Source organism: Varanus komodoensis, unplaced genomic scaffold (genome assembly GCF_004798865.1).
Source record: "Varanus komodoensis strain SLA01 unplaced genomic scaffold, ASM479886v1 scaffold6_4, whole genome shotgun sequence".
Lineage (NCBI taxonomy): Eukaryota > Metazoa > Chordata > Lepidosauria > Squamata > Varanidae > Varanus > Varanus komodoensis.
Window position 1 is genome coordinate 9,353,032 of NW_025336347.1, and position 14,533 is coordinate 9,367,564.

The 14,533-nt window shown below is 40.9% G+C and overlaps 1 protein-coding gene across 1 annotated transcript in view; it reads left to right on the top strand.

Moving 5' to 3' along the window:
• Positions 1-5,156: 5,156 nt before the first annotated feature.
• Positions 5,157-14,533, top strand: part of MDFIC2 (MyoD family inhibitor domain containing 2) — a 60,895-nt gene continuing 51,518 nt past the window's right edge. Inside the window, exon 1 of the mRNA XM_044452114.1 lies at positions 5,157-5,247. Coding sequence (XP_044308049.1) covers positions 5,157-5,247 — 91 coding nt within the window. The remainder of the gene's footprint in view (positions 5,248-14,533) is intronic.

Below are 14,533 nucleotides of genomic sequence, written 5' to 3' on the forward strand. Positions count from 1 at the left end.
CAAAGAATCTCTTGGAGGGGAGCAACTGGGCAACACCAGTGGTAGCTGAAGGCAACACTGATGCAGGATCTTCTACAGACAACAGCAGACAACAGAGTAGTGATTTGGGTTACTGCTGTGCAGAAGAAGGCAATGGTTAACTACTTGTGAATATTCTTACCTTGTAAACCCTATGATGAAACAACCTAGACCAAAACTGGAGATAGTGCCAGAAGCTGAGACTTCCAGGTCAGAAGGAGCTCAGTTAGCTACAGGGAAAGAGCAAAAGAAAGGTATGAATATGGTTGTCATTAACGATGCAACCTAAAGGAAGATCAAGGCCTAAAGGAAGTCTAGATGTTGACATGCACAGAGGCCAAAGGAAAATCTAATGCTGCACAACACATGCAATTGGAACATGGGATGTGAAAAGTATGACTCAAGGCAAACAGGAAACTGTAATTCATAAAATGAGATGGTTCCGTGACACAGTACTTGGTGTGAGACAGTTAAACTGAACTGGAATGAGATATTTACTCAGACAATCACAAAGACGAACACTTTGGAATTTCAGAAGGAGATAAGTTACATGACTGCTTGTAGATCACAAGAAGGTACGGATGGTACTGAGAGAAATGGGTGTACCTCAGTATTTGATTGTCCTAATTCATAAACATGTATTGCGGACAGAAAGTTACTGTGAGGACGGAATATGAAAAAACACAATGGCTTTCTATAAGCAAATGCACCAGACAAAGGTATATTTTATCTCCTGATCTGTTCAATCTATGGGCAGAACATATAATGAAAACTGGATTAGGATCAGAGAAAGAAGTGAAAACTGGTGGAAGACACATTAATCATTTAAAGTATGCAGATAAAGCTGTATTACTTGCAAAAAGTAGCAATGCATTGAAATGAGTCCTGATTAAAGTGAAAAGAAAGCACAAAAGCAAGACAGCAGCTGAACATTAAGAAAACAAAATTATGACTACAGAAGAATTAGTCACTTTAGTGTCACTATGAAGAAGATGAAATTGTGAAAAAGGGGCATACCAAGCTTGGCTCAATTGTCCATTTGAAGTGAAACTGCAGCCAAGAAATGTGAAGACGGAGATTTGGAAGAGCAGCAATGAAAGATTATTACCTGTAAGGACGTTTGGAAAACAAGGTCAAGATCTCCAAACTATTGTATTCTCCGTCACTATGCATGGGCCTGGACGCTGGACAGTGAAGAAAGCTGACAGTAATAAAATAGATGTGTTTGAAACATGGCTCTGGAGAAGAGCTTTGCACATACCCTTGGCCAACAGAAAGACAGACAAGTGGGTCCTAAATCAAATCAAGCCAGAGATTTCCCTAGAAGCAAAAATGACAAAACTGAAGAGTCCTGTGGTGTTCATGAGAAGGTAGGACTCACTGGAGAAGACAATTGTGCTAGGGAAAGTCAAGGGCATAAGAAGAAGAGTAAGGGCAACGATGAGAGGATGCATAAAGGAAGCCACTGCCCTGAGTTCACATGAACTGAGCAGAGCTGTCAAGAATAGGACTTTTGGAGGGCTTTCATTTCCAGGATCACTAAAAGTCTGAGATGACCTGATGGCACAACAACAAATGGTACAGTTCAGGGTAGTTGCTAAGCCTTAGGAAGCAAAGGATTGCCTTGTCTTTCGGCTTGTGTCTGACTCAGTTTAAAGAAATTCTACAATTTGACTGAAATTATTCTTATGTCAAGTCCTTTTATGTACTCTGTATAAACCTTTCACTGTCAAGCTCATTGCGCCACCCTAACCCCATCCCATTGCTCTCTTCAGTCACATAGGCTGCTAGGAGGCATACAAGAAGTACATGTGATTAAGTTTTAGCTCATTTAGGTTCAGGGCATTCCTGGAAGTTGATCACGTACAGGTAGGGAATAGAGAGCAAAACCAGGTCGCAGGATCAGACAACAGCCAAGCCAAGAGCCCAGTGTTGCTTCTTTGCTGCTGCTCCTTCTTCTTCCCCAGCCCCAGTGCCATTTCTTGTTTTACTGGCTGAAGCACTGCTGGCATCATCTCCTCCTCCTCTCTCTGTGCTGTGCACAGGGAGGTCCTGCCCATCTTTCCATAGTGGGCTTTTATTGAATAACACAGGGCAGGAGGATGAGAGAGAGGAATTGAGGCCATCTTGGGCCTGTTGTTGTTATATACCCTCAAGTTGGCCCAGCTTATGACAACCCTATGAACCCTATGAGAGCTCTCCAAAATGTCTTGTCCAAGATCAGCTCTTCCGAGTTCAAAGCTGTAGCTTTCTTTATCAATTAAGTCCATATCATATCTGGTCTTCACATCGGTTTTCTGCTTCAACTTTCCCTAGCATAATTGTCTTTTGCAGGGAATCTTGCCTTCAATTTTGTCTATTCTGCTTCTACGGAAAGCCCTGTTTTGGAGAGGCTTGCTTTAATCCTTGAGAGCTGGTCCAGTCAAGGCACCTCAATTGAGATTTGAGAATACTTAGGAAGAAATGAAGCCACCTTTGTCAAAGATGGTGTATCGTTGATTGAATTTCAAGATGACATATGGATGTAAGATATAAACAAGTGAATTACATTCCTCTTCTCTATGGCCATAATGGTTCCTTGATGCTTGATGTTTTCCAAAGTTGCCTGGCTGAATAACACATCATTTCCTTTCCCCAGGCCAAGAACAAAAGACAATGCTTCATGCTATGGATTTAATAAAGTTCCCCTTTCCCGGTTTTACAGAATCTGTCAGTATCCAGAAGGAGCTTCAGTAAGGCAAACAGTCTCATTCTTACAGCAAAAGCAGGTCTTATCAACAGAATGATTGGAGAAGGTAGCTTCTAGGCAATTATCTCTGGTGTTCTTCCTAACAAGCAGAAGTCCATAAGGCATTGGCATGGTTCCAAGAAATTATCCTGGCTTTCAGGCAATGAGAAAGTACACTACTTTGTTGAACCTCACAGTGCCTGGCTCATTGGGGTAAGGTAGGCATGCTGAGAACTCATGCAAACGTGCAGCGAGATCTGGACTGTGCAATTTATCAGTTACAAATGGAGGTGTGGCAGACATGCTTAGTGTTACGGAAATATAGAAAGGCTTATCTGAGAGCTTGAACATGTGGCCAACTTGTAACTCAAGCCAAATTCACTAGGTAAGGAAGTAGACTGAGAAGCAGATGGCTCAAGATTAGAAGTACAGGCAGGGTCTCAAGCTCAGGGTCTCTATCTCCCTAGATACAGAAAACCCAACCTCTGGTAAGGCAAGCTCCTTCCAGCAAAGGTTGAAAAGATCTCTTCCAGCAGGTTCCTGCAGGGCAGGTGGCTAGTTTGCTCAGCAGATTATACTGCACCAATCTAGGAGGACCAATGGACTGGACCAGGAAAAGGCTTCTTGCATTTGTCCTTATAGAAGGAGCTCAGCTGCGAATTATCAATCTTACCAGGGCAAGATACAGGCTTGCTATCACAGCTGTCATTTCAATACAAATGAGGGCCTTTTGTTTTGCAGGCAGATCTTTGAAGAAGTGCAGTGCTTCCATTCATTTTTGTTCTAAATTACTTCAGGCAAAAATGTCCAGATTTGGCACAGCTAATCATATTTTATTCCTCCCCCCCCCCCACCCTCTTAGGCAGAATTATTACAGGGAGAAATCTTTGGGCAGGACTGTTCTCTGCATCACCAAGTTGTGTCAAATACCCAACTTTGTAATCATTGGAATAGGAAGATTTTTTAAAAATCTTGTTAGCACTATCTTGGCTGATTCTGCCTGCAAGTCAAATCTGGCACTACACAGCTGAAGGGGGAGAAAAGAGTGCCTCGCTCATCCTTTCAGTTTTGTCAGTATCAGGGAATGCTGGACATCACACAACCTGGGAGTCGTCAGGAAGGACAAAACAATAGCTCCTGGAGCTCATTATTTTCACCTCTTTAGCGTGGACTATACTGGCAGTCCTATGGCAATGCTTGAGCGGACTGGACCCTGAGAAGATGAAAATCAATTAGGAGGAGACTGGGCAGCTCAGCTTTGCTTTGTTTTCTTAGCAATCTGTGGAAGTAAACTACAACAGTCCCTGCAATACTCAGCAGGCTAATGTACACATAATACTCCCAGGTACTGTAATTTTGCATGCTTTGGGGAATGATGGTTCTCCTTAGGAGAGACAGGAGGCTGAGGGTGGCAGCAAAGATAATTCTGGTTACACTTTTGCTGAACTTCTCTTTGTTGATATTTATTTATGACTGCTTTAATAGAGTGCTTTATTGCTATTTAGAATAATATTCAATAGGCATGGAGGCACATCACCGCCAAGCACAGCAATCTGTGTACTATAATTTTCTCATACGAATTATGAACACATCCAAACATAAAATTGAAAGCCATCAAAAAGCACATGTAATATTAATAAAGTACTGTTGGAAAATGTATTAGTTTAATGTAAGAAATGTTGCATACCTAATCTTGTGAAAAGTAGGATGAATGCTCATTATTTAATGTGATCCAAACATTGCATAGATAGTGGTAAAGGACATGATACATCCAGCATGAAGCAGCTTAGACTGAAATACTTGACTGCCTCACTGGGGCATAAGCACCACTGAGTAGACTGGAACTTATTTTTGAGTAGGTATGCATAGGATTGTGTTATTAAGGGTGCTGTCCAACACTCTGGGGAGGAAAGCTGACTGAATTGATTTGGGTTTCCTTGCGAATAAGCACAATTAGAATTAGATTGCACATTCCATTCATTGCAACAGGAAATGTTTTCTTTGTTTGCTTGTTTGTTTACTAGCATTTATTAAGCACCTCATTAAAAAGTTCTTCAGGCATGGTGCAACAGTTAAAAGCAGCATAGTAAAGCAATAGAAATCACAATCAAAATGTAAAACCAGCACAGACACACATTTCCCCTCCTCACCCCAGAAGCACACTCCAAAACAGAATACAAAGCTAACACAAACTATCAGGTTTAAAAGCCATTCCCAAGGACTAAAAGAGTATCTCAAAAGTATTGAAATGTTTTCAATGCCTGGGAGAACAAAATCGTATTCTTAATCCACTCACTTAAATCATTGGTACATGGAAATGCTTCGGCTTTCCCGGATTGTGCCCCATAATGTTCAAACTTTGCTCTAAAACCACAGATCTGCTGATATTATCTTGCTTCCTACTATGTAGATGTCAGAAGCAGAGACCGTCAAAGTGAAAATTAGAGCAACACAGAGTTTTGAAAATGATCAGCAAAATGCTTCAGTGTTGAAGAAAGAAGGTAAGTCATAATGGTTTTTCACTGGAAATAGTATCCATTTCATGATAGTTCAAAGGTATTCAAGTACTCTAAAAACAGCAAGACCAGCACTTCCAGTGCTGGAAACTACTCTTTGCTTATTCTACAGTTTGGCCTAAAATATTTAGAATTTTTCAGTAATCAAATATTTCCAGTAAAAGATAAGAAAGGTTTGAGGTACACCATGGGAAGGAAACCTATTTCCAGATCCAGTTGCATAAATGTCAGTCATTGGTGTTTCTTATCAGTCAGAAGGAGAGTTCTATGAATATAAAGAAATTAATATGTGTAGTGTGCTAGATAAAGTTTATGAGTTGAAAGTAATAATTCTTTAGGAAAAATGTTTGCAATTCTGCACTGTATTTGCCATGCCACATATTAATTTGAAAATACATTACAGCACTATTAGAAGGCACAAAAATAAGGCCATGTCTTGAATTGCAAAAACATGTGATATTCTGATATGCCTTGCATCTCACATAACCAATGCATGTTCATGAAAAGAATGGAATCCTGTGGCTACTTAAAGATGAATACATGTGATTACTGGGTGAGAGATGGAGAGCCCAAGATTTTTTTCCAAGCAATCCGGCATAGCCCAGTGTGGCAGCATCATGTGTATGGATACGTATAGTGAAAACTACTTTTGTTTGGCCAAAGAATCACGATTCCTTGTCATTTTTGTTATAATGGACTTCACACATCTGCACCTCTGTTATCTGTGCACTAACTGAAGTGTTCGATGATTCAACAATGGGATCAGCTCTTCCCTACAAAGCTGAGTGCTCCTAGCCAGGGTTCCAGCCAGCCATTCAGGAATGGGCTAGGCATGATGTCCAGCAGCCTAGCAGGAGTCCCTTTGCAAAAGTCTCCTGCAGTCCCTCTTCCTCTTCAGCACTGTTGACCCGATGCTCACTTCAGCCCATAGGGAAGGGCAATAGCAGCTTCTGGCAGTACTGGTAGGAAAGCAGATCCACTGAGAGAGAGGATACATCGAGGGTCCGTTGGCCAAGAGCTCCGAAAAGCTGGGAGCCAGCACTGGAACCATGCCCTCCCTCAGCAGTTTCTTGTACCCCCACCACCCTGTTTTCTGCTTTTTTTCCAATAGCCACGCAACAGTCAATGGCTGCTGAAAGGGTTAAGCTGAAGGGTTTCATTAGGATGTTGTTGCACTCTGCCAACTTTAGAACTCCTCAAACCATCCTAATTCTTCTTTGGCTTAATTTCTGTGAACAGTCAGTATCTGAGTTTGTCATTAGAAGCAGCACACATGCGTCTTTCCCTTTTTGTATGTGTGTGACAGGAACTCTGAACAGCAATGTTTAGAAATACATTTGTTCTAAATTAACTGTACCTATTCATGTTACAATTTGAACATATTTGCATTTAAAGTAATACAATTACTTTGCAGAGATATGGGGAGCAGGTTTATATTTGAAACCTGAATGAGGAACAGGTGATAACACATTCTGTTAATACCTTATATTCTTATATAAATACCTTATATTTTTTTCATTCTCACTGTTTGCTTCCTCAACAGTAAAAGGAATGGGAAAAGAAATTCATATTTCCTAAGCTTTTTTAAAACATAAAAAGAACTGGCAAGAATTAGAATGGAAAGTGTACCCTTTCTTTCTTTCTTTCTTTCTTTCTTTCTTTCTTTCTTTCTTTCTTTCTTTCTTTCTTTCAAGTGGTTAATTGGATAAATTGAAAATGATTTAGCTTTGTCCTCACTGGAAAGATGAACTGAACAGGGAAAGCAAAGTTGTCTTTATTATTATTGTTTATTGTGGTGCCCTCCAGTTTTGCTTCTCTTATTTAAAAACACATACATGGGTTGTTTGTAGAAGGGAAAAAATGGAATGCTGTCTGCAAAAGCAAAAGCAAATGTATTTTCCTAATTGTGCAATTGCATTATTCTGCAAGGTGCACAGTGCCACCTGGAGGTTGTGCAGTAGAAATGCAGGAAAAGTTCTTTATAGTTCAAATATCATTTCTGTGAAGAAAATGAAAGTAGACACAGTGAAGTAATACCCTGTGTAGAACAGCTCATTGCTGGCATCTCCTAAACACTGGGGCAGAAGTCATTGCACAAGGCGAGCATCACTATGGAAAAGCTCTGCTTCCGGACAGTGTTGATATACGTCCTGCAGGTTGTAATACAAACAGCAGGGCCTCCTCTCATGAGCTTACTGAGTGCACAGGTCTGTACCTGGGGAGGTGGTCTGCCAGGGAACCTTGCCCCAACCTATAAGGACAGCAAACACAACAGCATCACTTTGAACCAGTCATAAATGTGAGCAACGAAAGGAGTGGAAGATCCACAGGATCAGCTGAGTTAGGAAGTGTGTGATAAGAAGATGAACAGGACACCCCTCCCCCATGTTTTATTGATGGTTTTTATCTCTACTTGTTTTTATTCCACATCACTTAAAACTATTAGTTTTCAGGTCTCTCAGCAAAGAGCAAGTTGCGTAGTAGAACCTGATCCCGTCTGCTAAGAAAAAAAAAAAAAAAAGCGACATGTTCCTTTGGCATCCAATTTTAAAGGAAAGTTATTTTTATTCATGGTTTTGTATTGATTATTTGTGCCTTCTAAAAGAAACAACCATGAACCACACAGTGAAAGAAATATGCTGAAAAGAGATGGGGTATATAGTGGCTTGAGTAGGCAGATCTTCCAAAACATTTTACAAAATAATACGTTATGTACTGCTAGCGCAGTTGTTGTGTACGCTAGAAAGAGGCTGTGATCTTTATAATGTATCCATTAAGTGTTTATCGGCTATAAAGGTCATAACCTGCTTAATTTGTGGAGGAAATGCTGATCTGAACACTGGGGATATTTATCCATACACTTTTTGAGGAGGTCATTTGATATTTGATTCCAATACTGTCAAGCCCTGGAAGAAGAGCAGGGTGGGAGCCACATAAGTAGGACATGATCCAGCCAAGGTTAAGCACTTTGAAGTCCCATTGATTTCCAGCTGAGAGAGAGGGACACAAATGTCTGTTGCTAGAATGCCACGTTCCGAGGGAAATTAGAAGGATTGGATGTTCTTCCGTCTAAAAAAGAATATGCATGCGATATTATAGTGCGGTGCATGACAGGAAAGTTGGAAACAGGGAAGAAATGTTCAGCTGGGACCCATGTGTACTCTTTCTTGTGAAGAAGGTTGCCATGTGTGTGTGTCGGGATGCTTTATTTAAAACCATCGTTGCAATACCTATAAGTAGTTGAAGCATGTGCCTGTATCCAAAAGGTCTGCATGGATCAATGCTCCCCTAACCAGCACTGACGTGAGCATGACGTGGAGGACAGCCACACCTGCACCGACAGGGAGTTGAGATGCCTTGCCCAGAAAGGTTCTCCCATGTGTGGAAGTCCCACAGGCCACATTCCCCAAACTCTCCCCAGATGATCTTAGATCCTGAATTGGTCAGTGTTGGGGAAGGAGCTTTTTCATATATCAGGGTCCTGGGTGGTTGAGACTACACTTGTAGTAACTCTTTGAGTTGGGCCAGTCACTCACTGGCAGCTAGGAGTGTTGAAGACATCCATAGAGGAATTAAATGAATTTGGATTTCTAAGACTCATACTTTCTGCAGTGGGCTGGCTTTTCCCATGCCACACAAATTCTGTGGATACACAGACTGGCTTTAAAAAAAACTTTCATAATTTTATGCCAATCTATTCTTAGGAAAACATGGACAATAGAAGTGCATTGACCAAAATCGGGCATTTCTCCCTTATAACCTGAATTGAAGGGACCTGCATATGTTGCAAGGAATTTTTAGGAGTGAAAATTTGTCCAAATGTAGATTGTAATGCCACCTATGATTATGTACAGGCACACTTTTGTCCCTGGTTCATAGCTTTTATGGGATTTGTATACAGAAATACAGAAAAAAGAATCAGTCTGCTCAAAGGCAATGGTAGCTCAACAGTGCAACCTTCAAGTTTCTGACAAAAGAGGGGAAAAAGTTTGTCTGTATAAAGCCTTAGCACAGAATAACCCAGTAAGTTCACTTTAGGTAACAAGGCAATATTAATCTCAAAAAAAAAAAAAAAAAAAAGATTCAGTTTGCTCCCACTTTAGAGCACTTGCTCTCCAAAAACAGCATCTGTCTGAAGCAGGGAAGCCATCTAAAACCATGCCATCGCTACAAGATAGATCTGTCCTCAGCTACAAAACCAGGGAAACCTGAGGATGGCCTATAGTTCCCATAAGTCCCTTTCCACATGGCCAGCAGTGATCAATGATGGGAGTTGTAGACCAAAGTGAATGAAAAGCCACAGAATGCCTACCCCACGTGCTTGTGAGTTGTTCTTACAGCAGGAACCTTTTTTCAGGGTCCCCTTCCTCCACCGATCATCTGGATAATTGAGGCAAGATATTTTCCCATTCCAAGCCAGTCTGAGGTGCAGTCCTATCTATATTTAGCCATCAAAAGTCCCGCAAGTCATAGCAAGTTGCAGCCAGCCATGTTGGGGTTGGGGAATGCTAAGATTTGTAGGAGTTTATTCTGTCTAAATGTACATGAGCTTGGGCACGATCTTTCTTACCTCAGCTAAAGTTGTGATTTCAGCTAAATATTATTAGTGACACAGATATGGGGTGTTGAGATCAGATAAAATGTTGAAAATACAAGTTGTGTGACCTTAGGTGACTCCTTTCCACTTACAAGAACAGGAAAAATATGCCTGAAAAGTGATGACATCACTCCCAGAGGGCTAAAGTCCTGGGAAGATGCCTTGTCAGCTCCAGGCCCATGATCAAGTGAATTAATCAATGCAACCCTTCCTTTAAGTTGTAAAAGAGCAGATTTAAAGACTCCCTTCCAGTGGGCACAGAGTCTATCAAAGGTAGCTTGCTTCCAGCTTGCTGCTATTAATTGCAGTTTTATAAGCTGAGCGGCTCTTGAACTCTGCAATGGAATCTCCTGGGAAAGAGAAAGATTTTAAATGTGCTCTCAAGAGTCTGTGAAACAATTTTACAGTAACTAGGAGCATGCAGGAAGTGGTTTTGTTAGGACAGGACCAGCAGGATAATGTCCATCTTGGTAAGCACTTGGAAAAAGGCCATGAAGAGAGTTGAGTCTACAGTTTTGCCGTTTATTTATTTATTTAGAAGACTTCTATGCTGCCCCATTCGCCAAAGCCTCGGAGCGGCTCACATTTCACCCTGGCTTACAGTAGCTCTGTTTTCTTTATTGGTGGGCTCTTTTTGTTCTTCTGAGTGCAGGGAGAGAAAAACAAAACATTTCCATGAGGATACATGTATTTTTGATTTCAAAAATAAGTAATAATATCATGGTTTCTCTCTTCATATTACTATTGGACTACCGGTGTTCATTCTTTATTTTTCTGCTAACACGTCAACCTTAAAACTTACTTCCTCACATGCACTTCCTTATGGTTGATGATCCTAATGCTTTCTCTCATTATGAAGTTAATATGCAGGGGAAGTCATAGTAAGTCAGCTTCTTCATAGACCACATTTCTCACAAATATAGATACTCAAAGCACTTTCCAGAACAGACCCTTTAATTATAATAGCAACATAGCTGTAACATTCCAAAACCTGCCAGCCATCTAAAAGATATCCAAGGTTCAAATGAGGATGAAACTTACTAGTGGCTCAGTTAACAATATCCAGTACTAATATTATTAATATTATATCCACATTAAGGATGTAGATATATTCAGCAGTTAATACTAAGAGATTCAAAAATAGCATAGTGTGCCCATTTCAGAGTGGCAACAAAAGGGGTGAAAAATAAAAGCGACAATTTACTGTACAATCTGGGAGTCATCCAATGAAGCTGAATAGTTAAAACTATTCAGAGCCAGTGTGGGGTAGTGGTGAAGAGCATGGGACTGGGACTCAGACGATCTGGGTTCTAGTCCCCGCTCAGCCATGGAGCCAACTGGGTGACTTTGGGCCAGTCACAGACTCTCAGCCCAACCTACCTCACAGGGTTGTTGTTGTGGGGATAAGATGGAGGAGGAGAATGATGCAAGCTGCCTTGAGCCCTTTATAGGAAAAAGGCAGGATGTAAATTGAAAAATAAATAAATAAATAAAATAAAACTGTGGAGCTTGTCAGTCCAAGTGGGTGGGCGGCTTTAAAAGAAGATTCTGCAGCTCCATGGAGGATGAGACCTCCACTCTATCTGTGACAGTGACCATAACATTTTCTCTGCTGAAATGCATCTTGATAATCTTTCTCCGGCAATGCCCAAGCCACCTGGGTGGCTTTTTTAAAGAGTTCAAAAGTATACAAATGTATCACATGAAATTATCCCAATGAAAATCCATCCTCAAGCTGCTATTTGTATCCATACTCTGGGTCATATACAAAAAGTTGCCAGAAACTAAACCCAGACCCTTACCATCCTTCATCAGTAATATCATCAATTCTAACAAAACAAGAAAATGAAGGTAGCAAGAGGTGGTGCTAATAATAACTGAAGATTTCACTACTACTTCATCAATAAAATCTGTTAGGACTCTATACTTATACACTCAGATCCTAAGATAGTGAATAGGAGTAATTTCACTGAAGAAAAGTTTGTGAAAAGAACTCCATTCATAGTAGTTCAACATCTCCATCTTATTTAAGAGCAAAGGAAATGTTCCATCCATGATCACAACTTCCAGCTGTGTGAGACCTCGTGAAAAAACATCAGATGCATCTGATGAAGTGGCCTGTGATCAAGAAATTTAATTTGCACATCATTAAGGTCCTCCTCCTCCTTCTTCTATGAATTTCTTTCCAGTCACTTATTTCAGTGTCCAGGCTTAGGGCTTAAAAAAATGTATAATGCAATCAAGAGAAGGACTGGGCAATTTTTGTGTTAAATTATTGGAAGTATAAAAAGCTGTTTGCTTGCTTGCATTTCTTAATCCTGAAAATCTGGGTAGAAAATCTAACCTCAAATCCAAACATCGGCAAACATGGATGTGTACATACAATTTCCTGGATGTGGCTCTCAGCTAGGAACATAGCATATCTATTGAGCTTCTCCAGCTTAAACAACAACAACAAACTCCCATCGAAGAGAATGCTTCTTTCCACTAACTAGTAGCACAAATCAGACTACTTTCCAGCTTTGCTGGAAAATCCCTGTGAGCAGTTTGAATGGTAGGGGAAACACTTGGTTGTGACATTGATGGAAGGGTTCAGGTGCTAAGTTTCTACTAGATTTCAAAGATTACTTAGGGGAGGCAGGAACACGATTTAGCAGCATCACCACATCTATAATGAAAAGGTATATTTGTAGCCTGGCTTTTTATATTATTTAATCATGAATTACTTCTGACTATAAATAATAAAGATGATATTAATCTCATACCATTAAAGCAAAACACTCTGGAATACAACTCCAAGGCACAGAGATTCTGCTTATTTATTGGTATAATTTATCATATGGCTAATGAGTTATTACTGGATATGCTGTTTGGTTGAAACCTTAGAAAGGTGTGCACTATACTGATAGGACAATTGTACCAATAAAAATAAAGTTTAGAAAATTACAGGTCCTTTTTCTGCCCATTTGTAGCTCTTAAGGCTGCAATCCTAAACAAACATTAAGATGTCAGTGCACAAAATCTTAATTGGGAAATAATTGCAGGGAAAGATGTATAGGATGTAGCTTTGGTAAGCTACTGGAAAAGTCAGTATTTTCAGAATCCATTGGTGTCATCCTGCATTTCAAGAAAATGTAACATTGGCTGTTGAGGGGGTAATTTTGTCTCCCCAGACAAAATTGCCTGAGGCAAGACAAATGCTACATATGGAAGGCCTTTTATGGTCACAGCCTCTCATTGTTCCATCATTTTCTGCCCCACACCTCCCGCTCTTACCACACAACCCAGCAGCCCTTGCGAGCAAAATCCTCTTCATTACTATCAACCTCAGACTTCCTGATTGTTCCTCTGAGATTTTAAGGCAGGTTCTCCCTCTTCCCCCTCTATCTCTTTAACACTTTTTAGCCCATCCAGTCACCAAGGCATTTGTGGTTACATTAAAATAAAAACCTTTGCTGAAATTCTCCCTTCTCCCTCCTTGCATGTATCTGCTTTCTCTGCATTACAGAAATTCAAAAGGGTGATAGGAGTAGCGCTCAACCAATAAAGAACAAAGCAACTGATGAAGCTGATGGTAGTACAGATCAGATGCCTGGAAAGGCCTCTTTTGTTGATGGGCTTTCCATAGGGCTCCATGCTGCTTTTTCACCACGAATGGAAAAATAGAACTCTCAGGTTCAGGCGCCACAACGGACCATAACAGTAAGTGAAAACCATACAACAGATCATTGTTTCTTGTTGTGGTTCCCATGCTCAAAGCAAGCCATGTTTGTATGACACATCTGTGACCAGGCAACATTCCCAGGCCACACTGGGGTGAAAGAACCAATTGCTTGCCATGGTGTGTGAACCCAGTCATAATGAGGTAGAAGTTTGTATTGGCTTTTACTCCCATGCAAGCACTTGCAGCTCAAATTCATACAGGGACAGCTGTGATCCCAGAAGAGAGGGTTAAATGTTTTCCCAGCCTTTCACTCCCAGATTCCCCATCCCATGGGAGGAGGGTGGTTAAAAAACACAAATTAATCTCCACTGCAGTCAGCAGGCCTTGCATCTCCAGTGGAATTCATGCTCTCCTTTTCCCTCTTTTTTAGTGCTCGTGGGGTAGGGGTGGCAGAATTAGAGGGAAAATCAGGTGTGCGGGAAAGACTTACCTCTCCCCTCCTGGAGTCCCATGGTCCCTGTCTGAATTCAGGCTGTTTATACTTCGACAAGAGTGGAAAAACAACACTTACACACTGCACAAACAGTGTAACATATAGTTTGGCCCAGAACTGGAGGTGATATGAATATCATTTCTGTGGCCCACTCATTCATGTAAGACATTGCACTCACTAAGTGGCGAACAGGCATTAGAACTGGGGGAAGGGAAGGGAAAACAAGGGTGCTAGTTCTGCCCTGCAAGTTGTGGGCTCAACATTTGCAGTGGGGAACCTGCTGCACTCATATAAAAATAACAATCTATAAGCTTATCCTATATAGTTTGTAGAACCCTGATCCTCCAGGGGTCTAAATCTTGTTGTGGGCATTCTATTGCCAACTTCAAAGCAGGCGCTTAATACATCCTGCGGATGGCAAATAAATGAGCTGCATGCTTGTATGAGCTGGCCCACAGAATAGTGAGATGGCAAATGATGCTCTAACTCTGCAAGGCCAAACCTTCTCTTCCCAGCC